This window comes from Alternaria rosae (genome assembly GCF_020736505.1).
Source record: "Alternaria rosae strain MPI-PUGE-AT-0040 chromosome Unknown BKA58scaffold_1, whole genome shotgun sequence".
NCBI lineage: Eukaryota > Fungi > Ascomycota > Dothideomycetes > Pleosporales > Pleosporaceae > Alternaria > Alternaria rosae.
In genome coordinates, this window is record NW_025763570.1 from 2,290,023 (window position 1) to 2,315,980 (window position 25,958).

The 25,958-nt window shown below is 51.5% G+C and overlaps 14 protein-coding genes across 14 annotated transcripts; 6 read left to right on the plus strand and 8 right to left on the minus strand.

Moving 5' to 3' along the window:
• Positions 1-228: 228 nt before the first annotated feature.
• BKA58DRAFT_14269 (ribonuclease H2, subunit C) lies at positions 229-948 on the minus strand. Its single transcript, XM_046164623.1, has 2 exons — positions 698-948; positions 229-645 (listed from the first exon to the last, which is right to left on the minus strand). The coding sequence occupies exons 1-2, from the start codon at positions 819-821 to the stop codon at positions 275-277; spliced, it is 495 nt and encodes a 164-aa protein (XP_046031028.1). The 5' UTR covers positions 822-948; the 3' UTR covers positions 229-274.
• A 769-nt stretch (positions 949-1,717) lies between these two features.
• Positions 1,718-3,627, plus strand: BKA58DRAFT_14263 (Mycolic acid cyclopropane synthetase-domain-containing protein). Its single transcript, XM_046164621.1, has 3 exons — positions 1,718-2,340; positions 2,396-2,458; positions 2,513-3,627. Exons 1-3 carry the CDS (start codon positions 2,074-2,076, stop codon positions 3,551-3,553), a joined length of 1,371 nt encoding a protein of 456 aa, XP_046031029.1. The 5' UTR covers positions 1,718-2,073; the 3' UTR covers positions 3,554-3,627.
• Positions 3,628-3,700: 73 nt separating this feature from the next.
• Positions 3,701-5,936, minus strand: BKA58DRAFT_433921 (uncharacterized protein; the record flags this gene model as incomplete). Its single annotated transcript, XM_046173231.1, has 3 exons — positions 3,701-5,457; positions 5,505-5,629; positions 5,677-5,936. The coding sequence occupies 3 exons, from the start codon at positions 5,934-5,936 to the stop codon at positions 3,701-3,703; spliced, it is 2,142 nt and encodes a 713-aa protein (XP_046031030.1).
• Positions 5,937-6,555: 619 nt separating this feature from the next.
• BKA58DRAFT_372834 (uncharacterized protein) lies at positions 6,556-7,396 on the minus strand. The gene is made up of 3 exons (XM_046169169.1): positions 7,228-7,396; positions 6,918-7,148; positions 6,556-6,714 (listed from the first exon to the last, which is right to left on the minus strand). The coding sequence occupies exons 1-2, from the start codon at positions 7,251-7,253 to the stop codon at positions 6,995-6,997; spliced, it is 180 nt and encodes a 59-aa protein (XP_046031031.1). The 5' UTR covers positions 7,254-7,396; the 3' UTR covers positions 6,556-6,714; positions 6,918-6,994.
• A 193-nt stretch (positions 7,397-7,589) lies between these two features.
• Positions 7,590-11,383, plus strand: BKA58DRAFT_303386 (uncharacterized protein; the record flags this gene model as incomplete). The annotated part of the gene is made up of 5 exons (XM_046166966.1): positions 7,590-7,650; positions 7,700-9,755; positions 10,213-10,273; positions 10,323-10,577; positions 10,628-11,383. 5 exons carry the CDS (start codon positions 7,590-7,592, stop codon positions 11,381-11,383), a joined length of 3,189 nt encoding a protein of 1,062 aa, XP_046031032.1.
• A 44-nt stretch (positions 11,384-11,427) lies between these two features.
• Positions 11,428-12,200, minus strand: BKA58DRAFT_14314 (Dehydroquinase). Its single transcript, XM_046164632.1, has one exon. The coding sequence runs from the start codon at positions 11,934-11,936 to the stop codon at positions 11,472-11,474; it is 465 nt and encodes a 154-aa protein (XP_046031033.1). The 5' UTR covers positions 11,937-12,200; the 3' UTR covers positions 11,428-11,471.
• Positions 12,201-12,382: 182 nt separating this feature from the next.
• BKA58DRAFT_304222 (inositol monophosphatase) lies at positions 12,383-13,492 on the plus strand (the record flags this gene model as incomplete). The annotated part of the gene is made up of 3 exons (XM_046167011.1): positions 12,383-12,621; positions 12,673-13,329; positions 13,384-13,492. The coding sequence occupies 3 exons, from the start codon at positions 12,383-12,385 to the stop codon at positions 13,490-13,492; spliced, it is 1,005 nt and encodes a 334-aa protein (XP_046031034.1).
• Positions 13,493-13,585: 93 nt separating this feature from the next.
• BKA58DRAFT_433927 (uncharacterized protein) lies at positions 13,586-14,633 on the minus strand (the record flags this gene model as incomplete). The annotated part of the gene is made up of 3 exons (XM_046173232.1): positions 13,586-14,017; positions 14,080-14,375; positions 14,432-14,633. 3 exons carry the CDS (start codon positions 14,631-14,633, stop codon positions 13,586-13,588), a joined length of 930 nt encoding a protein of 309 aa, XP_046031035.1.
• Positions 14,634-14,945: 312 nt separating this feature from the next.
• On the plus strand, positions 14,946-17,322 carry BKA58DRAFT_464149 (general substrate transporter). Its single transcript, XM_046174897.1, has 5 exons — positions 14,946-15,760; positions 15,809-16,017; positions 16,073-16,440; positions 16,492-16,665; positions 16,720-17,322. The coding sequence occupies exons 1-5, from the start codon at positions 15,443-15,445 to the stop codon at positions 17,241-17,243; spliced, it is 1,593 nt and encodes a 530-aa protein (XP_046031036.1). The 5' UTR covers positions 14,946-15,442; the 3' UTR covers positions 17,244-17,322.
• Positions 17,323-18,504: 1,182 nt separating this feature from the next.
• BKA58DRAFT_464150 (3-dehydroshikimate dehydratase) lies at positions 18,505-19,707 on the plus strand (the record flags this gene model as incomplete). The annotated part of the gene is made up of 1 exon (XM_046174898.1): positions 18,505-19,707. The coding sequence occupies exon 1, from the start codon at positions 18,598-18,600 to the stop codon at positions 19,705-19,707; it is 1,110 nt and encodes a 369-aa protein (XP_046031037.1). The 5' UTR covers positions 18,505-18,597.
• A 208-nt stretch (positions 19,708-19,915) lies between these two features.
• On the minus strand, positions 19,916-21,940 carry BKA58DRAFT_302646 (quinic acid utilization activator; the record flags this gene model as incomplete). The annotated part of the gene is made up of 2 exons (XM_046166941.1): positions 19,916-21,607; positions 21,653-21,940. The coding sequence occupies 2 exons, from the start codon at positions 21,938-21,940 to the stop codon at positions 19,916-19,918; spliced, it is 1,980 nt and encodes a 659-aa protein (XP_046031038.1).
• A 3-nt stretch (positions 21,941-21,943) lies between these two features.
• Positions 21,944-22,099, minus strand: BKA58DRAFT_296387 (uncharacterized protein; the record flags this gene model as incomplete). The annotated part of the gene is made up of 1 exon (XM_046166888.1): positions 21,944-22,099. A coding segment is annotated over one exon (156 nt), but the record flags the coding sequence as incomplete, so codon positions are not given.
• Positions 22,100-22,536: 437 nt separating this feature from the next.
• On the plus strand, positions 22,537-25,113 carry BKA58DRAFT_303402 (quinate repressor; the record flags this gene model as incomplete). Its single annotated transcript, XM_046166967.1, has 1 exon — positions 22,537-25,113. The coding sequence occupies one exon, from the start codon at positions 22,537-22,539 to the stop codon at positions 25,111-25,113; it is 2,577 nt and encodes an 858-aa protein (XP_046031040.1).
• A 266-nt stretch (positions 25,114-25,379) lies between these two features.
• BKA58DRAFT_433932 (uncharacterized protein) lies at positions 25,380-25,852 on the minus strand (the record flags this gene model as incomplete). The annotated part of the gene is made up of 2 exons (XM_046173233.1): positions 25,380-25,489; positions 25,558-25,852. 2 exons carry the CDS (start codon positions 25,850-25,852, stop codon positions 25,380-25,382), a joined length of 405 nt encoding a protein of 134 aa, XP_046031041.1.
• Positions 25,853-25,958: the final 106 nt, after the last annotated feature.

Sequence of the window (25,958 nt, forward strand, 5' to 3'; positions counted from 1 at the left end):
GATACGTGAATGATATGGTCGTGGTTCAAACCAAGTTTAAGATCGGGCTCGAGGCGATGCAGGACGTGGTTGGGGATATTGATGACGGGCCATACGTGCAGATCGTCTGGGTGCGCAGCCTGGGAAGACTGCCCCGGATTTCACAAGGAATTGTGGCCAATATGCGAGCAGAATCGGCCTGAGCCTTCTGGCATTGTGGGTATCTTTATCCAACGCCATCCTACCATGCTATCTTCCAGATCCCAGATCACCTTTACAATTGCACGACATTATCCTAGACGCTCTTACTCTCCGGCTTCATACCCTCATCTTGTTCTTCTTCGTCAACATGCATGCTCTCTGCGAACCCGACCCATTCGTTCATTCCTCTAACGAACGCATCCCCACTCCCATCCACCTCACCGCCATGACCCCATATTATGACCTCGCCAAACGCGCCTACTTGTTCCGCAACCTTGACTTCGACGGGTATGCTCTCCTCCACCTCAGCATCTTCTTCCTCGTCGTCTACGGGCTGTTGCGGTTGTGTTCGCGTTTGCGGTAATTGCTTATCGGTGACATGTAAGATAGCGCCGGTGTAGTTCTGGGGGAGAGGTAGCGTGGTGCCGTGGAGGTGTCGACCGCGGAAGTATGCATGTTGCTTTCCTAGATAGGCGTCAAGTCTGGTATCTGTTTCGGTGTGAGGATCGAAAGATACCTTTGTCATCTGTTTCAGGCTTCCAGTATCGTTCGGCGTCGTTTATAGGGCCATTGTGGTTTATCCGCGCGGGGAGTAGGTTTGGTGTGCATTTTTGAGGTTTGGAAGGTTGAATGGACAGCATGTTGATGGCTTGATTTCGACAATTGTGTATACGATGAAGTAACAAGTGATCTCTCAAAGCAAGTCTTCTACGATTCCCTAATTCGATTGTATGGAACTATACCGGCGTGCAGCATGTGAAAGATGGTTTATGGAGCACGCGTTGACGCGTCGTAGCGTGCCTCCGCGGACGCACAGACCATCTTTCGACGGGGTGCTCACGAGCTCACAATGACGACGGAACCGCAGACAAGCATGCAGTCTTGGCCTGGATATAATGCGCTTCCCATCCATTTCCCCTCCTCTACTCAATTCTGGTCATCACCATAGTTTGCCCGTCACCCAGTTCACGCCTTCCAGGTCGTTTCTAGTGCAGTCCGGAGCCCGCGGCCGCCGTCGCCGTTGCTATGAATTCACCGATCGGATAGATGCTGCTTACCATGGTAAGGCCCGCAACACACACGGAAAGCTCCAGGAGACACGAGCTGTTCGCTGGCCGTCTTGACTCGAAGTAGACTTGCGATTGCAAGGCTGAGACGCGTGACGAGTTATGCCCCTGCATAACTTGCCCCTCTCATGCATCCCGGCGGAACATTTCCATGGACCCTGGACCGCTGCTATACCTCACCCACAAATGTTTTGTTCCACCATTACCTGGGACACGTACGAGTAGCTAGACGCCAGAAGAGGATATGAATACGACGGCGTATTACACCGGCCGCCATTCGCATGGCCTCAACCTCCGCGAACATGTAAGGTTTACGTTGATTTACGCCATTCGCGATTTTTAGGCGGATCGACGGCGTCATAGATCACTCGAATTGGCAAGGTTTCCTCGCCCGATGCTGCACCTCAGACAGAATGCAACACGCATGGCTTCGAAACGGCGCAACCGGACGCACCGTGTCGGCTTTCGGCCGTTCCGGCGATATGACGGCGAGCTACCTGGACTCTGAAATGCACTCTGGCGCCATATACTAGCCGAACAGCTACCGTTACTCGACTTCTCTCTCAGTTTTGCTTCCAGGCGCGTTCACGATACCATTGTCGCATTGCTTTTGGACGATTGACGCACTAATTCTTCTCCACCACCAGCACACCCTGCAGCTTCCTATTGTGCGATCAAGCTCGAACAGTTTGAGACACCTTCGTCCTGTTGATCGCATTGAAGCCACGCTGCTCTCGACTGAGAATTGTCCAGTTTCCCCTCTTTGCGCTCGAGGATCCTCCAATTGAACGTTCAAGGGTTGCGCGAGTCGAACACATCTTGGACAATGGCAATTATTGACTCTGTGACGGGAGCTGTGTCTTCCCTTCTTAGCCCAGTCACATCACAAGCTTGGGGACCGCTGGTGAATCTATGCAAAAATGGCACTCTTTCGCAATTTCAAAACCTGAAGCATGGCAAGCTGGTGTTGTTTGAAGGTGGCTCGAGCAAGGCTACTGCTGCGTTTGGATCTGACAAAGAGGGTCTTCCAATCGCTTTTCTTAACGTGCTCGACGAAAAGTTCTGGGTGCGATTGGCGCTATTCGCAGACATGGTGCGCTTCAAAACTCTCACCACTATCCGAAAGAGCTCGAGCTGATAAGTGTCAGGGCTTCGCAGAAAGCTATATGCTGGGAGAATTCACAACTCCAGACCTAACGAAGTTCTTTGAGGTAAGTTTCCGTACAGACTGAGCTTTTGAGGGTGTGCTTGGCTTACACTTACAGCTCTTCATCCTGAACCGCAACTACCTCTCCAATGGCTCGACTTTCACCTCCGCCATTTCCTCTGGCCTCGCTGGCCTGGTACGAGGCAGCAACAATCTCAAAAACGCGCGCCTTAACATCTCCGCACATTACGACATCTCCAACGAGATGTTCGCCGCATTCCTCTCCCAAGACATGACCTACTCGTGCCCGATATGGCTACCAAAATCGAACCCGAAATCTGCAAGCGAAAGCCTCTACGACGCGCAAATGCGAAAGCTCGATCGCTTCATCGATAACACACATATCAAGGGGACAGACCATGTTTTGGAGATTGGCACAGGGTGGGGCAGCTTCGCCATGCGTGCTGTACAACGGACGGGCTGCAGAGTTACATCTCTTACCCTATCCATTGAGCAAAAAGAGCTAGCAGAAGAGCGGATACGAGAAGCCGGCATGTCAGACAAGATCACAGTCCTCCTCTGCGACTACCGAAGTCTGGAGGTGCCAGAAACAGGACCCTTCGACAAGGCGGTATCGATCGAGATGCTGGAAGCTGTGGGCAAGGAATATCTGGTCACATACTTCAAGTGCATAGACAAACTTCTCAAGAAGGAGGGCGGTGTGGCATGCTTCCAATGCATAACGATGCCCGATGCGCGCTACGAAGCCTACGCCAAATCCGACGATTTCATCCGCCGATACATCTTCCCTGGTGGCCATCTGCCCGCCGTTTCCGAACTGGTTGCCAGCATACAAACCGCTTCAAGCGGCTCGCTAGTCGTCGACAGCATAGAGAACATCGGCCCTCACTACGCGAAAGCGCTGCGGTTATGGCGCGAAGAATTCTTGGATAACTGGGAGGGCAAGATCAAGCCGCAGCTTATCAAGGAGAAGGCTAAGGAAGGAATGGACAACGAAGGTGCGGAGATTTTCAAGAGGAAATGGGACTACTACTTCCGATACTCGGAAGCGGGCTTCTCGACGAAAACGCTGGGTGATGTCATCATTACAGTGGGAAGAGAAGGCACTATGCAGATGATGGAAGATGTACCATTGTAGATACAGTGCTCGTCACATGCAAGGAGACGATGGAACGCGATCGTAAATGTTGTGTAATATGGCATATACCCCCCTCTATGTTATCACTGGGCAGTGTTGTGCCGGAACATAATTCTGAATGTTACAATGATGCTATTGATCGCTCTTCTACCGGCCTCCATACCCATCTTCAAACTCCGGTAATGCCGCTCGATACTCCATGGCCAGCTGGCTTGAATCGAAACTCTTGCTTACAGGTCGAACGGCATGCGAGCCAGTATGTTTATGCGTAGCAAAGTAATGTCCCATACCATCGACATCCTTCACCTGCCCGAAGTTCGCGAACTGAGAATTGTATTCAGCACAGGCGCTATCCAGTGGTGACATGTCCAAATTCGGCGGTGAAGCAGACGCAGAATTTGGCTGGTATGCTTTGTAAAATGACAATGGTGCTGGTGTGAGAGTCGGCGATGCAAGCCCGTCGCTGATGATTGAGGCTAGAGTGGGTGCTGAAGGTTGCTGCGAATATCTTAATGCATTTGTGCGCGTCATGGAGCCAGCTGAGGTAGAAGTCTGTGGTGTGGTGGAGTGGCGATGAGATGTGCTGCCGATTGTAAGACTTGCTGGCAACGTGTTGAATGGGGCAGAGCTTGCGCGAGGCACCAAGGGTCTGTTCATATCCTGTGGTTGTACCGTTGCTGGCGGAGGAGAGGTGCATGGGTGATTGCTGACTTGTAGAGCAGCGTCGATGTTTGCTGAGAGCTCCGCGAGGATGTCGTTGGGTGGGGACGTTTCGTTGACCTCGAAAGCTGGAAGTGAAGTATTCAATGCCTTATGAGTTTCGTCGGCGGCTGGTGATGGTTTGCTTGAGGTAGGCGGTGATTGATATACCCCTTCAGGTCCCACAAGATGCAGTTTGTGTGTCTCTCCTTGCGACTTGTGGCATGATGGTGCCTCGCCATCAGGATTCACTATGTGAAGTCTGCTAGACTCTTGCTCTGGCACATGTGCACCGGAAATATCTGGATAAGTCTTACGAGGGATCTGGTGTCTAGTACTAACACCAGGTATGGACAGGTTGGTGACCACGGGCGCATGTTCCGCTGGAGGCTGGGCTATGCGGGTACCTGTAGAAACAGGTCGTGATTTCAAGCACTGCTGTCCTAATTGATGTACAGCGACTGGATCGGTGTTTGTGACCGAATGAGAGAATGCGCGTTGGTGGTGGGAAGATACAGGTATCTGTAGCTTAAGCTGCTTAATAGTGGATCCTTGAGCCTGTGGGTTGGCCGTAAACCGAGGGTCTGTAGGACTGGTGCGTCTACTATTTGGCGCACTGACTACACGGTATCTGGATGCTGAATCTCTTGACGAATTCATTGTTTTTTGAGATGCCTGCGTAGGTTCCACAAGCTTTGGGGTCGTCTGCGCCGTACGCACGTGTGATGACTTGACGTTCTGTGATTGCGGTGGACATAGAAAGTCTGGTAATGAGGCGCGCACGATGCCCGGAGACCTTGTAACTCCAAAAGTGGACTGCGATCGAGTGTGGATTGCCTCCGGTTGTGGAGGAGCTAACGTCTTGAGTAATGGAGGCTCCTGCGCCAGCAATGTTTGGTAGCATTTGCGCTGCTCCTGAACTGGAAGCCTGTTGAGGAAAGCTGTACGCAAGAAGTTCTCTTCAACGATTTTCGGTTGCAAGTGACAGCGGATTGCCTCCACTTGGCTCCTGTAGAGTTGGCATAGAAACAAAATGCCCTGCCGTGGTTCCCAGGCTAGACTGCGAATCTGACAGAAGTGGAGCAGTGTTCTGACGAGATATAGCATGTTCAACGCGTAAAATGTTTTCAACACCCCATCGGCTCGGAGACTCAATAGTACGAGGTTACTAGCAAGGTTTCCGCTGGGCGGTGTCTCATACGAGCCTGCGCAGGGTTAGCAGGATGCAACAACGGGCACGAGTATGACTGACCAGCTGGTACTAAAGTTACTTCTATTGTCGCTGGACTTGTACATCCGGTGTCCAAGAAGCTAGGTCCGGTTTGTACTAGTATCTTGGAAGAAGACAGAGGACTTATGCCCTCTGGCAGTTGTATGCTGTCGCTGTCAGCCTGTCATCTCTGAGGGAAATGGATATCACATACCGCCGGTCCCCCTCTAGCTTCTTCTTGATTCGACTGCAGTCTTTGTCGTCGTACGCAATGAAGATATCTCGTACCTCACATCGATGTCCAAGGCAAAGTAAAGCGAGCTCACCCATGACAGCATAAGTCAACTTCTTGCTCTCGAATAATCGACGGACATGACTTGCTGCCGCCAACACATTGGATTGACGTGGTGCTTGCATCTCGTTCTTTTGTGTAGGTTTTCGTCTTTCATGCCCAGCGACATCATGATATCCCATGTTGACAGTTGTGTTGCGCGTTTGGATCAAGAGTGGTGAAAATAACAACAGGACATCGATATGTGATCGCAAGAGTAGACGTGAGAGCGGATGGCCGTCAGCAGGTTTACGAAGCTGCACACGGAGGACTAAGGAGAGGTTGAGTAAGATTCTTGTCAGGCGAGGGTCTACAATATCTATTCGCAGCTCCACCATTTTGGCGCACGGATGGAAAGTCTTTCTATAAGCAACAGTGGTGACATAAGCCTGGACGGCTCTCCTGATCCCGTATTCGAGAATTCTCATGATCAATGCTGATGGAATGTGGCCTAATTGGCTGGTAACAGAGAGACGGCTGACAACAACTTCCGCAATGGCTGAGCCAAAAAGCTAAGCGGTGGGCCCAACAAGGAAGCGGTTGACACTCGACAGATTGAAGGTGGATATGCTCAATGGCGGATCTTTAGCGCTCCGAAGGTACGAAAGGACGTCATACTATTTTCATCTCTGTTGTCGTGTTTAGGGTATTCTCAATTGAGGCTGAGTGAGTTATATTTAGCACCGGGCAGGTGGGGCCAATCGTAATGACCAACGGATACGGGTCGCCCGAAAAGTACGAGAGAACTTGAAACGAATATTCGGCACATAGGACCTCATTTCGGAGCATTTCAAGCCTTTTCTTCGTATCGCATGCCATTGTTAGAGTCGCGCACTCGGAAAAAGCCTAGCAGTAGACGTATAAAACGTGGGGATATCATGGAAGCACTGCGATAGCATGCAAATTGTCGAACAGAAAATGGTAAGAGATTTGTTATTTTCGCTTTGTTGATAATCTACAAGCATTGGAATGAGTGTCGTGTCTATGCGCATCATGTACTTTGTTGGTATTCGACGTGGTAAAGAAGGACGCCGAGCTTGAAACGCTGCAAATGTAGTGAACGCCGTTTGTGCAAAGGAAGAAGCTGCATCACTTCTTCTGATGGTCATTCCTGACGTGCTCAGATGCCGCCACCTAAAGCCTGCAGTCAGCGCAATGTACATTTTTCTAACCATGTGTTTCGGAGCAAGGCTGCATCATCTCAATGCAATTGACAAATCGTACCTGACCTGTCGACGGTGACGGTGTAGTCTCCATCGACTCGGGCTCTCTGCCTGTCGGCGAGTGTCTTTGACTTGACAACAAAGTACCCGCTGCCGAGCGAAGCCAGAGTAAACAAAGTCATGTTGCGAGGACTACAAACTAGGGTCAGCATCAGCTAGCTCGCTAGGTACAAGCTGAAGCTAGACAGCTCTCAATCAGCGGACGACTTACGTGAGAAGTCTGGAGAGTTGAGACATGGTGGTGTATCTGGAATATGTTCAGCTAGACGTGTATCTTGAAGTGGGAAGTACAATGTCAGCTTTCACCAGAACGCGGAGAAGTTGTTGAGACAGCGGAGAGCCTTCCGGAACAGTCGTGTGATGTATTTCCCCTCTCGAGGGTGACGCAGCTAAAGCTTCCCCAGATCGGGCTGCCGAATCCCTGCCCGTGCGTGCGATGACCTCCGCAGCGGTATCCAATGCACGCTCTTCGTCGCCGATCCGTCACCGCCCGGCAGAAAAAGTTCGAGTTCCGCAGCTGCAATTCCGCGCCGCGCGACTGCCCACCACTTACACCAATACGCGCATCCCACCATGCCTCTCCCTAAGCGACAGACGATACCAGTAAAGGGCACAAAGGCCAGCGCGCCCAAGGGTAAGTAGCGATTCACGTGACGGCTGAGCACTGCGCTGACCTTCTACAGACGACTCGCGATTCGCAAATTTCGAAACCGACCCCAAGTTCAGACTCCCATCGAAGAAGCATACCAAGACCAAGCTTGACCCACGATTTTCGCGATTAAGAAGCGACCCAGACTTCTACAATAAGGCCACGGTCGACAAGTATGGCCGCAAGGTGTCTAAGGAAGCTGGCAAAAAGGCCATTGACCGGTTATACGACGCCGATAGCGACGACAAAGACGACGATGACGAAGACGAAGCCGACGACGAGCCCAAGCTAGCACGCCCGGCTGACAAGAAGCGAGACAAGGCGGTCAAGAAGGAAATGCAGAGGGTGGAGCAACAAGGCTTCGACCCTATCCGAGACGGTGGACTGGAGTCTTCATCGGACGAGAGCTCGAGCGACGAAGAGGATGAAGCTGAGCTAGAGGAGCAGACCGAGCTTGCCGGTGACGACAACGAAGTCCCGACGGGAGACATCTCGGCACGTCTGGCTGCCGTGAACATGGACTGGGACAACATACGGGCCACCGACATCATGGCCGTAGCAAACTCCTTCGTCCCAGCTGATGGACGCATTCTCAACGTCGTCATATACCCTAGCGAGTTCGGTATGGAGCGGCTACAACGGGAAGAGATTGAAGGACCTCCTCGCGAGATCTTTGCTTCAACGTCCAACAAAGACAAGAACAACATTAGCGCGCTCGACGACGACTCTGACGCTTCTGAGGTGGACGACGAGGAACAAAACAGGGAAGACTTACAAGGAGATGAGACAGGCGAAGAGTTCGACTCCACCAAGTTGCGAGCCTACCAGCTTGACCGGTTACGCTACTACTATGCCGTCATCACATGCTCTTCCGCGAGCGTCGCAAAGTCCATTTACGACAACCTCGATGGCCGCGAGTACCTGACGAGCGCCAACTTCTTTGACCTGCGATTCGTTCCCGACGGCACAACCTTCGACCAAGATCCCCACGACGAATGCGCAAAGCTGCCGGACGGTTACAAACCTAATGAGTTCTCTACGGATGCGCTCACACACTCAAAGGTCAAGCTGACCTGGGACGCCGATGACGCGACACGGAAAGAGGTACAAAAGCGTGCTTTCTCACGCAAGGAGATCGACGAGAACGAGCTGCAAGCATACTTGGGCACTGACCAGTCGTCGTCCGAGGATGAGGAAGAAGCAACAAAGATGGACAAGGCCGCAAGTCTCAGAGCGGCTCTTGGTTTGGAAGCACCAGGCAAATCTTCGAAAACGAAGAAGAAGGCGTCTGCGAAACGGGATCGCGACTTTCCGAAGCCGGATAGTGAGATGCAGATCACTTTCACGGGAGGCCTTTCCAGCGGAGCTGGCAACGGAGACGTGTTCGAGAACGACATCCCACTACAAGAGACTACGATGGAGAGGTACATTCGAAAGGAGAAAGAAAGGAAGGCGAAACGTAAAGAGAGGTGGGAAGCCAAGAAGGCTGGACGCGATCCTGACGCACCCGTCGAGCAGGAAGTCGATGCACCAGCGGCTGCGGACGATGACGATCCATTCAACGATCCTTTCTTTGCTTCTGATCCTGAAGAAGCTGCGAAAGCCTCCAAGCCCAAGTCGAAGAAGTCTGAGAAGGCTAAGAAGAAGGCGGAGCAAGAGGAAAAGGACCAGGCTGCAGCAGTTGAGCGAGCGAACTTGGAACTACTCATGGCGGATGAAGATGATTCGAAGCTGCGTCACTTCGATATGAATGAAATTGTCAAGTCAGAGAAGGCTAAGAAGAAGGGCAAGAAGGCGAAGAAGAACGCTCCCGTCATAGAGGACAACTTCCAGATCGATACCACCGATCCCCGGTTCGCCAAGCTATACGAAAGCCATGAGTTTGCCATCGATCCCACAAACCCAAGATTCAAGGAGACTTCTGCTATGAAGGCGCTGCTAGAAGAGGGCCGCAAGAAGCGAAAGCAAGGGAAAGACGAAGACGAGCCAGGTCATCAACGAGAGACGAAGAAACCTAAGCAAGATGCCGCAGACGGCGAGGACGATATTAAGAAGCTGGCTGCCCGTGTGAAGGCGAAGAGCAAACAAAAGTGAAGTAGACCGTATAGATAGGATGTGATACCCAGCGAACGGCCTATACTAGCCATCATACGCAGAGCCCACGCTCGAGATGTGCATGTTTGTTGTTCCAGAAGTTCTCAATTTGCGTCCAATGCGAGCTTCGGTGGTAGCTCCTTCCTCTCCCATGCATGATTCGGGATGACACGTGCAAATCCGGCAACCTTGGAAATTACCTAGGTAATGATTCCTGATCACCTCAAACACATCGGTCCCTCTCTCACACTCTCACCGATTTCTCCTTACCTACCTAACGCCCTCCCAACTTCGCATACATCTATCACTAGCATTTTTCAAGGCGTCTCGCGATGCCCTGTTTGGGCAATTCACAAACCCTCATACCATTACGGTCGCGGCTCTTAGATCACTGCAAGTCCAGCTGTAAACTTACGGTCAGTGTATGGCACCTCCATGGGTCACATTCGATAGTATCGCGACCTGGAATGGAGATTGTGCCAATGGAGCAGAGCCAGACATTGCTGGTGTCGGTGTGAGTACTCCAAATCATCCTGTTGGGGCTCAAACTCAAAATACTTCAGGTTGTCTTGTCTTTTGTTGTTGCGAGCTTCATGACCACATTCGCCTCCATCCTCGCTATGCTTCTCGATCAGGCTTTCGATACGAAAGGTCACTTCACACCTCGAGCGCCGCTCGCATACATCCGGGAGCACTTCTTGGAGAACGAGTGGAAGAAGCACTATGCGTGGCGCCCGTTCCTAGACCCCCTTATCATTGGATTCGGTGATCAACAACTCATCACGGGTTACGCTGTGCTTCTGAGCGGATGGATTAAAGTACGATTGGTTGCCTCTCAAGATGCCATATGCTGACAGAACACAATCAGGTAGCTCAAGGCTCTTTCCGAGTGCAAGGTTCCCACTTCGTTCTTATCCTCTACGTGTGTGCGCTGTCCTCCTCCTCTCACCTCGCGGCTCTGATAACGCTCCGCAAATACTTCCGCAAATACAAGCTCATTGCGAAAATCCGCCTCACACTCGTCGTGTTGTTCGCTGTTTTCCTACTCACCTCCATGATCGCCGCGATTGCCATGCCACCGATCTTCGTCGAAGGCGACGATGGCACATCTATGGTACGAAGCCGTGTACAGAGGCTTTCATTCCTAGTCCCTCTATTCCTCATTCTTGTCGGCTTCTCAACAGCATTGGTGTGCATTCTGTACGACCCAGAAGGAAGAGGACTGGAATCACCGTCATCGTCGTCTTCGCAGAGGTCATTACAGGCTCTTGTACGTCGATTTACAGACCCGACACAAAAGCAGAAGGGCTTCTCGTTTCGAGCGCTTTCCCCAGCGCGGCTCGGCCTTCAATGCATATATTACCTCTTCCTCAACCCAGCAATCACATTCGTAGTGCAGATTCTACTCGCCATACTGTCCGCTATCTTGGTGCTTACGCAAAAATTTGCAAAGCCTGAGGATCCGACAGAATTCTGTGGACTGCAAGATGACGAAGAGAATGTCTGGGGGTTTGGCCAGACCTTGAGCGTTGTCATGCTTCTGCTACCGGCTATCACAGCTTTGCAAACGTATCTCGAGGCACGACAGGATATCAAGAAGGGCTTTACTAGAACGCACGATTGAGCTGATACGCCAGACACTGGACACCGAAACTACCTGAAATCGATATCCAACAATTATTACATCGCAAAAAATCTTCATGCGTGATTTTCTACAATTTCGCGCTCTTTTCATCCTTCTCCCGAAGATGCCTCACCGCAAACTCAATAGCAGCCTCATACCCAAAAACCCCCAATCCACAGATAACCGCCTCTGCCTTATCACTCAGATAGCTGTGATGTCTAAATGCCTCCCTCTTATGAACATTGCTGATATGTATCTCGACAAAAGGGATCTCCACGCCAGCCAACGCATCTCGCAACGCTACGCTCGTATGTGTGAAGGCGCCTGGATTTATGACGATGAAGTCAACGTTGCCGCGCGCTTCATGGATGCGATCGACAAGAACGCCTTCGTGGTTCGATTGGACGTGTGAGAAGTTTGTGGATTGCGCAGTGCATTGTTTGCGTGCGGAGGTGATTACGTCGGAGAGAGATGTTGAGCCGTAAATGGTCGGTTCACGTGTCCCGAGAAGGTTGAGGTTTGGGCCGTTTATTAGGAGGATGGATTTGGTCATTTTGAGATATTCAGGTGGGAGATATGTCTTAGAGGAAGTATTTGCTGATGTAAAAGGACTTGGTGATCCCAGTCGTTGAAACTGTCGAGATGCGCTGGTATTAGGAGTGTATGGTAACGACGGGATGGTCCATGGGTGTGTCTGTCGCGTCGCTTAGGTGGGCCCGATGCACCTTGACCTGTTGCATTCCGAGATTCCGATGGCTGTCGGAACGTGGGAAGGGGAAAAGTCCTTACCCCCACCCCCAACGATCGGCCTTCTTGCCCTCAGTTGCGAGCATGACGTCCCACTTCCCTACATACAGCTATCAGGTCGCTTTCCGTTTCTAACCGCTCCGGCTCCAAACGGAGTTATGTGACGCGATTCGTGCTGGCGCGTGTCGGTCGCCATGGCGTTTCTATCTTTCCAAACATCAGCCTGCCATGTACACAATACCCGCAATCAACATGATGGAGATATCAAGAGAAGAACTCGATGAGATCTATGCGTTCGCTGTGCAGCTAGGCCGGCAGGCGGGCAAGATGCTCATGGATGCTGCGCAACTGCGAATACAGGGTGGGAATGCGACAGGACAGGAGAAGGCACATGTTCAGAAGGAGAATGCTGTTGACCTAGTCACCGAGACGGATGAAGATGTTGAAGCGTTTATTAAGAAGGCGATAGCTGACAAGTACCCCCAGCACAAGTATGTCCTGGACTTTGACATTGTTTAGCTGCACACGTTAACATTCACTAGATTCGTTGGCGAAGAATCATACAGCAAAGGCTCATCTCGCGACTACCTAATCGACAACTCTCCAACATGGTGTGTCGACCCGCTCGATGGAACCGTAAACTATATCCACCTCTTCCCCATGTTCTGTGTTAGCATCGCCTTCATCTACAAGTCCAAACCGCTGATTGGCGTCATATACGCGCCGTTCACAAATCAGTTCTTCTCTTCCTGCGCTGGTCGCGGCGCCTTCTTCAACGAAACTCAACGACTCCCACTCGTTCGCAATCCCATACCACCCATGCCGGAGAAAGCGCCCAGTGGCTGCATTTTCTCGTGTGAATGGGGCAAGGACAGAAGGGACACACCGGATGGCAATATGCATCGCAAGATCGAGAGCTTCGTCAACATGGCAGCCGAGATTGGCGGGAGGCAGGGAAGAGGAGGGATGGTACATGGAGTCAGAAGTTTAGGGAGTGCGACACTAGATCTGGCATATGTTGCTATGGGCTCGTTCGATATCTGGTGGGAAGGTGGTTGTTGGGAGTGGGATGTTGCCGCCGGCATTGCCATATTACAAGAAGCTGGAGGTTTGGTGACTACAGCAAATCCACCAGAGGACTGTGCTGGCGCGCCTATAGAGGAAGTGAGGCTAGGGAGCCGGTTATATCTAGCTATCAGGTAAGCCAGCGGTGCAGCAACCCAGAACGACGCTTTGCTAACATAAGGTTACAGACCTGCAGGACCATCACCTACGGAAACAGGTCGCCAGAGTCAAGAGAGGACAGTCCGCGAGGTATGGCGGCGGGTACGCAACCTAGACTATTCGCGGCCCGGAGCTTAGCGACTTGCAATTCTACCGTCTCAAGTTAACACACGACTGGCATATTCACTCGCACCTCGCATTTCGTGTGTGTATGTCTAGTTCTATTAAAATCTACAACCTTGCCTCGTTCAACTTCCTAGCAATAGCCTCCTGCACCTGCACCACCGGCAAATCCGCCACTGCCTTGCCTGTCCAATACCGGTCTTGTTCCAGACCCTGATATATCAGTGCCTCCGTCCCTAGTACGATCTGCCAATCGTTTTGTTTTGCTACCTCCGCAATCTCCGTCCATGTCGTAGGGTGGTAACACATCTCTAACAAAGCTCCCTTATGCGACTTCGCAAGGAAGCATTCGAGGACTTGCCGCGCCTCGATTTCGGCAGGTGTGACGGGCGTGAAGTTTGGTACGCAGGCGACGATCGCACCGACAGCTTCAAGGCTTTGTGCTTGTGAGACGGAGGAAACGTGAACGAGGGAGTCGCCGTAGCCGCGGGCTGTGCACTCTTCAATTACGGCTGCGACTTCTGTGGGATCTCTGTTGACCTGGAGCAATTATGTTAGCACCAATTTCCACACTTCAGGGACGCCTTGGTCTCGTTACTCACGAGATATATGGCACTGGCTTTCATCCACTTCCTCAGCGCATATACGGCGCTTCTTGCTGCGCCGCCTCCGCCGATCACTAACGCAGGCCTGTTTTCAAATTTCGCTGGATCCACGTTGTATGCAAATGCATCTCTTATTCCTATGACGTCGGTGTTGGTGCCCATGTATAATCGGTTCCCTGAAGCGTCTTGTTGGATGAAGAGTGTGTTTACTGCGCCTACGTCCCTTCCCTCTTCTGTGAGGCCGTCGAGGTGTTTCAGTATGGCGACCTTGTGTGGCATTGTGACTGAAGCGCCTACACATTTGTTAGCCATGATTACTAGTATTGCTGCTTTGCCGTGTTGCGCATACCGTAGAATTGAGGATGCTTGATTAGTTGCAGGAACAGGCTCATGTCTCTTGACTCTAAAGGATATTGAGCCCAGTTCAATCCAAGGTTGTCGTACACAGTCTTGTGTAGTAAAGGTGACATTGAGTGGGCGATTGGGTGGCCGAAGAGGTAGCCATGGCGCTCGGTTTGCGAGACCTCTGGTATGCTGGTTTCGGTAGACATGGTGTGATGTGAGTGTCGTGTGCTTAAGGAATGAGGATGAAGATTGGGTAGGTTTGCCGTTCAAGTGACGCTTGATGCTCTTCCAGATATTGGTAATTCGGAGAGCGGGTATTCTGGGTAGAAGTCCAAAGCTCCATGATTACGTCCAACGCATGCGCCAATACCCCGGATTCAACGCGTTGGGGACCGGAAAAAGTCATGTCGCGCGTGGAGGAGACGCGAGTCAAGCGCGTGCAGGCTATGCGCCGGACCGGTGTGCGACTGACAGCTGCGTCTTTGTTTCCAATCAGCGAAGATGCCCCGGCCACTAAACCTCGCGTGTAAATGCGTTCCCGGACCCTGCAGCATCACCAACCCTCTGGGTAATTCCATCACTTCCCAACTAGGCATGACCGGCGCGAAAATCCAGGTCCCTAGGAACGGTCTGGGGTCGGCGAGAGCATGGTTCCTCTCCGCAATCGCACAATGTTTAATTCTTCCTGGGGGGTGCTTAGCGATTCTTCCGGGCCAAGGCCAGCATCAACCTTTCTGCGAACTCGACGGCCAATGAGCGCATGCACGATTGCTTGACACCTTCATAGCTCATCTCCATGGGGTTTGTGGCGTTTTCTCCACATACTCCGCAAAACAGCACGTTGCCGGGTTCCTCTCGGTCGGGATATATAGGTGTAGACCGATCTTCATCCATTGAAGTGCTCTCCTCATCTCGCCCAAGCTACGCCTACCTATCTGGCTAGCAACCCTCATCGGTGCCATCTGAGACCACCATCTTTGGACTCCTCAAGGCACATCCGGACAACTATCTCACCATGGGTCTCCTTACCATCGTCGAGGATCGACCGACGCCAAAGGCTGTTTACAACTGGAGAGTCTACACAGCAGCGTGCATTGCATCATGGGCAGCATGCATGATCGGTTACGACAGTGCCTTCATTGGCACGACTTTGGCGCTGCCATCATTCGTTGAGGAATTTCGTTTTGCGGAAATGGACCCAGCCGACTTGAACCTGACGAAGGCCAACATCGTCTCGGTGTACCAAGCTGGTGCATTCTTCGGAGCTTTTGGAGCGTATGCATCCAGTCACTACATCGGCAGGAGGAAGTCGCTTATCCTCTGGACACTCATCGTGAGTTACTTCAATCCTCTCCAAATATATCGGGGCTGACACAGCCAGTTCATTTTGGGTGCCGGCATGATGCTGGGTGCCAATGGCGACCGAGGCCTCGGCTTGATCATTGGTGGCCGTGTACTAGCAGGTCTGGGAGTTGGTGGATGCAGCAACATGGTTCCTATCTACATCTCCGAATTATCGCCACCAGCTGTGCGCGGACGTTTGGTCGGTATCTACGAGCTCGGCTGGCAAATGGGGGGTCTCGTAGGATTGTAAGTCATGCAACCCTAATCCGTTCGTGAGTAGCATGTACTAACTTGCGGATAGCTGGATCAACTATGGTCTTCAGGAGACAATGGAGCCTTCCCACAAGCAGTGGATCATTCCGTTCGCCGTGCAACTAATTCCTGCCGGCTGCCTCTTGCTTGGCGCCTTCTGGATGCCGGAATCACCTCGATGGTGCCTGACCAAAGGAAAGCGCGAACAAGCACTGAAGGATCTATGCTGGATCCGTAACCTTCCTCAAGACCACACATACATCATGGAAGAGCTCGACGCCATAGATGCTCAGGTCGAACATGACAGAATCACCGTCGGACCTGGATTCTGGAAGCCGTTCCTTGCGCTTAAACAACGCAAGGTGCAATACCGTATCTTCCTTGGTGGCATGCTATTCCTTTGGCAGAACGGATCTGGTAAGCATGTCGATATACAAGTTGCATGAGACGCAGACTGACGTTTTAAAGGTATCAACGCAATCAACTACTACTCTCCAACTGTCTTCAAGAGTCTTGGCGTCACTGAAGGCTTCCTCACCACTGGTATCTTCGGTGTCGTCAAGTGCGTTCTGACCTTTGTCTGGCTCATCTGGCTCATCGATCGTCTCGGCCGCACGAAGCTTCTCATGTTCGGTGCTTTTGGTAAGTTTTCACCCTACGAATAGCATGCGAAACAAATACTGACTCCTTGATTAGGTGGATCCCTGTGCATGTGGTATATCGCTGCCTACATCAAGATCGCTGACCCAACGAACAACAAGAACGCCTCGGGCAAACTCTCGTCCGGCGGTATCAGCGCAGTCTTCTTCTTCTACCTCTGGACCGCCTTCTACACTCCCTCGTGGAACGGTACCCCATGGGTCATCAACTCCGAGATGTACAGCCAGCAGACGCGCTCCTTGGGTCAGGCATTCGCTGCCGCAAACAACTGGTTCTGGAACTTCATCATCTCTCGGTTTACACCCCAGATGTTTGCCACCATGGGTTACGGAGTATACATGTTCTTCGCATGCCTCATGCTGCTCTCTATACCCTTTGTCTTCTTCTTGATACCCGAGACAAAGGGAGTCCCGCTTGAGCGCATGGACGAGCTCTTCACTATCAAGCCCGCTTTCAAGGCACACGGCGTCCTCGTTGACAGGATGAAGGAAAATGAGGAGGTGAACTTGGTGATTAGGGACGAGAAGGCAAGGGCAGATGAGCACACTGAGATGGCTTGAGTGTTTGGTAGTCCCACATACTCGTAGCGTGCAAATGAATATATCAAGATCAATGAGCATTACCCGAGAGTTTTCCGAACGTCCGCCTTCATGATTGGAGCTTTGTAGTCTGCACTGTTCAGGACGTGTCAAAGCCAGATGACGGCCAGAATTGCGCTTCCCATTTTGCTGCAAGAGTACTTCTATTTCAGCATTTTATTAGGGCCAACCGCTTTGACAGGTTTCCATCACAGTATCAGAAGACTCATTATTCGAGCCATCACCACAGATTTCGAGATGGTGATGGGAGCGCGAACCCTGAGTCGAACGATCGATCCCGATGACGTCATAGTCCCCTAGGAGATGGAAGGTGTTTTGACTCTCCGCAAAACGATTGCCAATGCCTTCATACGTGTCGGCTAGGTCGGCTCGAAACCGCTAATCATTACCGGCAGGAAGAACGCTTTTTCCACGTGCCTTCGACCCCAAGCACACGGTCGCGTAGGAGAGTAAGCGCCTCTAGCTTAGCTGTCAGGTGGTTGCGGACTCTGCTTTCGCGTTGGCCGTTGATGATGTGTTACTACAGGTGCTTAAACGGTACAGCCGGACAGTTTCGCATGGTCGGGTCAGTAAAAGTGTCGGATCTTTCTTATTGAGGGGGTCGTCGTACAGACGTCAACCACCCGATAACATACTCGCCAAAAACCACCGGCCTCCAAAACTGCCCGCTGCCCTGCGCATCTACAGCCTTGTCCAGCATCTACCATCAGATGTTGTTACACGAAGCTGTGAAACATTGCAGCCTGTGGCTATTGGATTTGTTAGAGTATCATCAAAAGTAGTATAGTTCTCAGGTGTTCTCCTATAGCGCGCCTTGGCTTGGTGATGGAGGGATACGGCCAGTTTTGGCATCGGGTACCGATGACCGAAGTGGCGCAATGCACCTGGACACGGGTGTGAGCTCTTTTCCGCTCGGCTAGCGCCGAACCTCCACCTGCACCAGCAAGATGTCACCAGGCTGGGCTTGCCTACTGCTTGACACGGCACATCACGGTTGCGTAAGGAGTGTGTTTCATTTTCCAACATTATTCCGGGGAAGCGAGCGACAAATGCTCATCAAGCTTGATTGGACAAAGAAGGTTCAATGCGTATTTACATGGTAAGAAACGGTCGTGCAGGATGCGTTGACCAGGATATCGGGGGGTTATGAACGGCCTTGCATGTACGCCAGCTGCTTATAGATGTCTTATCAGCTTGACAAGTACATCTTCTAGCCTCTCAGTACTCATTCTGTAGTTCCATCTTCACAATATCATACTGCATATCACACACGCTTCCATTTCTGTCTTCCATCAGCATCACATCACATCACATCATGCCGTGCCGCCCAGGTATCTCCTCCATGTCACTAGGCCGATGCTACGCTGGCCATAGCCTCGAACACAAACTCTCCATGGCGGCGAAACATGGACTAGAGGGAATCGAGCTCTTCTACGAGGACCTCGTCGATCACGCTGGGTCCGACAAGCCATCCGACTTACTGGCAGGTGCTGCCTCAGTCCATGACCTTTGCTCTTCCCTGGGCCTGGAGATCATATGTCTCCAGCCTTTCATGCACTACGAAGGTCTCTTGGACAGGAAGCGACACGCTGAGCGAATCGAAGAGATGAAGCTTTGGATGCAACTAGCGCATGTCCTCCGAACAGACATAGTGCAAGTTCCTTCATCGTTCCTACCACCCAACGAGACATCCTCCGATACAAACCTCATCGTCAATGACCTTCAAGAGATCGCAGACCTTGGGCTGCGGCAAACACCAATGATCCGATTTGCATACGAGAGCCTGAGCTGGGGAACACACGTTGACAAATGGGAAGTATGCTGGGATATCGTACGACGGGTCGATCGACCGAACTTTGGCATCTGTCTGGATAGCTTCAACATTCTTGGCAGGATTTTTGCAGACCCTACCGCTGAATCTGGAAAGGTCGTAGGGGCTGAACAAGCAGTTCGCGAGTCGATACAACGATTGGTCGCCCAAATCAAACCCCACAAGGAGAAGATATTTTTCATCCAGATCGTCGACGCCGAGCGTCTCGCACGACCGCTACTTCCCGGTCATCCCTTCTACAACGCCGAACAACCAGCCCGCATGTCTTGGAGCAGAAACTGCAGGCTGTTTTATGGCGAGACTAGCCGTGGAGCGTACTTGCCTGTGAAAGATGTGACACGTGCAATCATCAAGGACATTGGATTTGAGGGCTGGGTTAGCATGGAGTTGTTCAATCGAGTCATGAACAGAGAGGACAAGGCAGTCGTTGAAGAACTTGCACAGCGCGCTGCAGCCGCGTGGCAGTCAATGTGCTGTGATTTACAGCTTGGTACAGAAGCGGGGTATGATACATTGATGCCTATGGAGAGACCGCGGAACGACGTCAGCAACACGGGACAGTTCGTTAAAGAAGCCGAGTACGCGCGGCTATGAGGTGGAAGCTGGTGTGGTTTTCTTGTTCGATTTTTTGTGCTTCTTATCGTTTGACAGTCTATATGTAGAAGATACCCAACAATCAAGGACCTTTTCTAGCTGCGACGACCGGGATGATAAGGGGACGCGTCTTGAGTCAATTATTGTGGAATTTATGGATGGCTAGGCATTGTCTCTTTTTTTTTTACTTGAGAGCCTGCAGTCGGGCTCACCCAGCATCGTAGAAAGTGTTGAGCGGGAATTGAGGGGATTCTTCGTTGTTATCTGTGCCTAGATTCGATACAGTAGGCATAAAACGGCCAGTGTCTGCTGCCAATAGATCGGCCATGCTTACTTCCGATGAAAATCCGAGATTCTCCATGAACTGCGGTTGATTTTGTAATTTCTTGGCACCATGCTTTGAAGCGAAGTCGTCGAGGAAGCTTCCCAAATCACCCGAGACTAAAGCATTATAAGGATCATGGGGGTCGAAGATCGGGCCGTTCATTCCGAAATCGAATAGATTTGGTTCAAATGGCTGCAGACTGTGACCTGGATGACTAACGTTCAAATCCGGATGGACCATAGTGGTTGGGTTGGGCGGTTGCTGGTACTGATCGGTGAACGGACCGCCATGTTGTGACACAAGTGACTGCGGAGAGGTCTGAACGGTCCCGGAGTCATTTGAAGAGGCGTCCCTTAAGGTTGCCGATACTGATCGCAAACCTGATGATGCTCTCTCCGAAGTCTCTTGGGATGACTGGCCAAGAGCAGCAAACAACTCGTGGATGCGAGTATGTGTCTGCTGATCCAGAGTCAAACTATGAGCACTTCTTTTGATACTTTGCAGCAAGCAAGTGATGATTGCCGGCATTCTTGTGACCCCGAGCTGCTGTTGCAGCATATTCAACATGTCCAAGATCTGCTGGAGCCATGCCTGAGATGGAACGAGAGTAAATGCAGTGACGAGATAAGTGAATCGGAGAAGTAATGCAGGTGGAGTTGGTGGCGTGGAAGAAGAATCTTTCCGGATGTAATCGAGCTTCGGTGGTAACGCTGATTTCCACATCTCAAGTCGACCAATCATCTCATGTAAAAAGTTTGGTGCTGTCCGCTCCATTGAAGTGCATCGAAGAATATCAACTAACTCCATGAGAGCGTTGAAGGTGCTCAACGCGAGTGTTGGAGAGTTTGACAGACATGATGGGCCGAGATTGAGATGCCCATTCCATGGTTGCCACTCTTCCATGCCATCTTCTTCTATCTTCCCCATCCACGATAGGTCGGCCCTGTCGAGGTACGGACGCCGTTTTAGATGCAAGGCCAGAAGACTGTCAAGCACAAAAGAACTCGATATAACGTGCTTTAGTCGATGTGTAACAGAGTCCGGTAATTCTGCAAGCATTAGGGATACTCGTAGAGCAGCGCCGACAAGATGCCAGGCAGCATCAAACAGTTTCCCGTTAATGTTGTATAATGCCAAGTTGAGAAGGGCCTTTACGTGACCCAGCTCGAATTTGCCCAGCTCGTTGGGGATGAGCTGTCTCGCGATGTCGTAAAGTCTTCCCGACGGCCATGAACGGTAGCCATCTCCCACAAGGCTTGAGTCATCATGCGCAGAGCCGACTGCGAATACACTCCACATCTCCGCATGACTTCCAGAGTTGGACATATTGCTTGACAGAGCCAAGCCTTGTTCCGCATAAGAATACGACAGCTTGAGGATTTCAAGTTTGTCCGCGATGGGCAGCCAGCATTGTGTATAAGTACAGTATATCTCGATCAATCTCCAGCAGTCCGTAGGCAGAGGTGTAAGGGGAGAAGAGCCTGTAGATTGTTGCAGACGTGGAGACTGGAGTTCCGGTATTGGAGGTGGGCGCATATCTTGCGGCACGTAGTTCGTGCCACTTTGCCATGATATCTGCATAAGTCAGCACTCATCATGATAGTCACCTGGGGCTAGTACCGAATGCTGAGACTGAGGTTTTGGTGTCATCTGGAGAAGCGTGGCATCCTCAGTGTCCACCTCACTGTCCTCGTCCGAACTTGGCGGCCTGTCTTCGTTTGCTGCTATCTGCTCGCCAGACAATGCTTTGGTGACATCTCGACAAAATCTGCTCTTGGTCCAGCTCTTGTGTAAACGATTCGAGTCCTTAGTGCCCCTCGCTAGCAAGACCGTATTCTCCTGGGCCAATTGTTCGTGTACTGAAGCTTCTATATCTGCGTGTTGTTGAAAAATGAAGGCCAATGTCATTTCAAGACTACGTATGTAGCCGGGCTGGAGCCCTCGCTTCTTCGGGTTTGACGTGTATGTACACGTGCGCTTGGCGTCCAGACAGGGAGAGCAGCTAGGCTGATTTGCGTCACATTTCTCGCGGGCATTGCGACACTGATCACAAGCTCTTGATACCCGAAACCGTTTTACCGGTATATCTTGTGTGGCCTGACGGCGTTTCTCCTGGGTTTGCAAAGACATGGGCTGGGTAGCGATCGTTCGCCGTCGCGCAAAGAACACGGAAGCGCCTCATAGAGGCTTGCCGGAAGAGCAGACTGATGATCACCCGGATATGGGGTGTTCGAGCATCTTGCTAAAGAAGCCATTGAGCTTACCTAGTGAGGCAGTGGAGAAAGCCGGGGAAGTGTCTGCGCACCAGGATAAAGTTTTATCCCCGGAGAAAAGCGGGGCTCGCCGCTATCACGTGTGTCTTAGCGGCTAAGGCACTCGTCGCTGCCAGCTGCAACGCCATGTTTTACTTCAGGCTGTTGACATTTTGGAACTACATTTTCAAATTGCAAGTTCCGTAAGTAATGGCTTCCATGAGGGTTGGTGCGAAGCGTTCATTTGCTGCAATGAACACAGAAACCGGGGCGATGGACGGGCGAGCTTCCCTGCCAACACCATCTCCGCCTGCATCCAAACAACGAAGTCTACCGAATTCGGCAAGGTCAACACCAGCACCCACACAGTACGAGTGCCGAAGAATGTTTGACTCCCGGGCGTCTATCGTGCTCATTGGCATGCATGGCACAGGCAAGGCAACATTGGCAATGATGGCTTCGGTAGCCTGCCAGCGAAGGGTCATCGACATGGAGAGTGTCTTCCACACTGCAACAGGCTTCTCGACCGCTGCGTATCGCAAACAGTTTGGGTCCTCGAATCGCAGCCTCCGGCAGGAAGAGATCCTACGCGACACATTACAGAACCACGGCAGAGGCGCCATCATCGTCTGCAACGGAGGATTTCCGCTGGATAGCAGTAGCCAAGCTCTGCTGCATGAATTTTCGGCATCGCACCCAGTAATACACATTACACGAGACGTACGCAGTGTACGCGAATATCTAGACACGGACGAATCCAAAGTTCGAGAGTTGCTTGCTCTCAGTACTCCGGTTTTCCGGCGATGCTCGAACTACGAGTTCTACAACATATCCGAAACAAACGCAGCTCACCTCTCGGTTGCACCTGCACACCAGCCCTCTGTGCCGGCATTTTTGACGCTCAAACGAGCGGAAAGAACCTTCTTCAAGTTTTTGGCACTTATCCTATCTCCCACGAATACCCGCAGAAAGATCAAAAGTGACGCGCCCACGCTAGACCCTGGCCACTTTCCGTTATCGTATATCGATTTGGAGCTGAGAAATTACACATGCGCCGTTCAGGTTCAACTATCGGATCTCACGCCTGAAGAAGTCGACATTGAAGAGCTGGAGTTTGGCTGCGACGCATTCGAGATAGTTGTTGAACCCGCACAGCTTACAGCGGATCACGCGGAGAACATAAGCAAGAGTATATTCAGAGTGCGAAGGAGTACCGTGACGCCGATAATATTCCATGCAAGGCCGCCTTCGGCACATTCAGGCCATTCTACAACATCCTACCTGGCGAACTTGTGGTATGGTCTACGAATGGCACCCGAGTTCGCTACTGTTGATCTCACCATGGATGAAGAGCTGATCCGAGCGATCGTTACTTCAAGGGGCTCAACCAAGATAATTGGTCATCTCCATGCAGCTATGGATTGGTACGATGTATTCTGGCTCGAGAAATACGATACAGCAATGCGATTGGGCTGCAGCCTGGTACGCTTTACCCGGCCAGCAAACTTCATGGACGACAACGCCGCCATTCAATCATTCCGCAACACCATATACGCCAAGTCGCCGAGGATACCCATAATATGCTACAACACCGGACGCGCTGGTCGTCGTTCTGCTTGCTTCAACCAGGTTCTGACTCCTGTTATACCAGAAAAGCTACGAAAGAGCGCAGATTTTGAGATCAGAGCACAAGGAAACCCAGAAACTTCATGGCTTACTGTGACAGAAGCTACACATATCCTGTACGCTTCGTTCACATATGACCCTATGGAGTTCTATATCATCGGTGCCGCAGCGGGGTACAGTCTGAGTCCTGCTATGCACAATGCGGCATATCGAGCGTGTGGTATGCCTCACCACTTTGACCGCCTCCAAACTGCGACACTGGACGAAAACATACGAGAGTTGATACGACGACCAAACTTTGGCGGCACTGCAGTCAGCCAGCCATTTAAGGTGGATGCTGTTGCTCTTTCTCACTCGCTAAGTCGCCACGCTCGAGCGATTGGAGCAGTCAACACGCTTCTACCAATTCGCCACCTCAACGACGATGGCAGCATTCCCGATGCGGATGGTGTTGAGCTTTACCAGGAACGCAACCAATCTGGACCTGTCAAAGCACTGTTCGGCGACAATACAGATTGGATAGGCATTCGATCTTGCATACGAAGAGGTCTGTCTCCCGCCAATGCTGTGCGGCCAACGACCACTTCCAGTCTCGTCATTGGGTCAGGAGGTATGGCTAGGGCGGCCATCTATGCAATGCTGCAGCTTGGCATCAAGAACATTGTGATCTTCAACCGAACAGTTAAGAACGCACAGAAGCTAGTCAGCTACTTCTCCCAACTAGCTGCAAGCCCTTCGGCCGCCAAACTCTTCCCATCGTTCGTTCAGGGATCTCAACCCACGTTTCGCATACTCGAGTCAAGGACCGATCCCTGGCCAAAAGATCTCCGCGCACCGACAGTCATTGTATCATGTATACCTACGCATGCCGTAGGTGATGAACCATCGCCTGACTTTACGCTGCCCACTCAATGGATGCAATCTCCTTCCGGAGGTGTGGTGATAGAACTAGCTTACCGAACTCTCAATACGCCACTGACGAAACAAGTTCGTGAAGAAGCATCAGCATCATGGATCTGCTTGGATGGTCTTGACCTGTTGCCTGAACAAGGTTTCGCACAATTTGAACTTTTCACAGGCAAGAGAGCTCCACGCAGGATCATGCGCGAAGAAGTGCTACGATGCTGGACCGATGAGCAAGGACACTCGAATCCCAACATGGTCCGCACGCGGCTCGAAGCGATGGATGAGCAAGAGCCTTGAAGGCAGTATGGCGTGGTAGCCGATTCGTGTTCGCTTTATTGTATCAAGGGCACACTTCACCATTACGGGAACATCTCGTTAAGAATTTGGTCTTCAGCACATCGTAGCTTCATTGGTCAAGCTACCCATACTGGTGTTTTCTCGGTACAAAAGCAAGGCTCGCATGTTGAATGCAGTAATCAAGGAAACAAGAGCACAGAACCGATCCTCTTCCACCTCAGATCTCGAAGAACAGCCTCAACAACTACTCCAAAGCCGTTCTTCGCTCAACCGCAGAAAACCTTGATGGTTTGGAAGCTCGCAATATTCACACAGATATCTCCGGAATGAACCTGCTTTTCGGCACCGTCGCAGCTGCCGGATTGGTAAACGAAGACTGCATTGAGCATAGCAAGTCAGCTCTCATGGCCTTGCATCAAACCACCGCGAGATGAAAATACATACCACGGCAACCACCAGCTATAGCATTGACATCCATGGAGCTCCCAGGCAACTCGTAACAGCCGGCATCAGGGTTCGCGTATCGGGTTCCGCTCTGGTTTGACAGGCATTGGGCATAGCTGGGGAATACGGTGAAAGTGACGGCTGCGTCTACGAGGGCTGCGTCGGCGGCCACTACAACTGCGGATGACACGTCTTTCTTGACGACTGCGGCTGCGGCGGCAGCGGCAGCCGAGGGGGAGAGCAGAGGAATGGCGAGAAGGAGGGTGCAAAGTATGGATGAAGTGGCAGCAGGCATATTTTCTCAAGGTATGAGTTTCAGGCGAAGTTCTGAGCAAAGTGATGAATGTTGATTTGGGAAGTTTGGTCGTTGAAGATTCTGTCTGCTTTGCCTCTAGACTCAT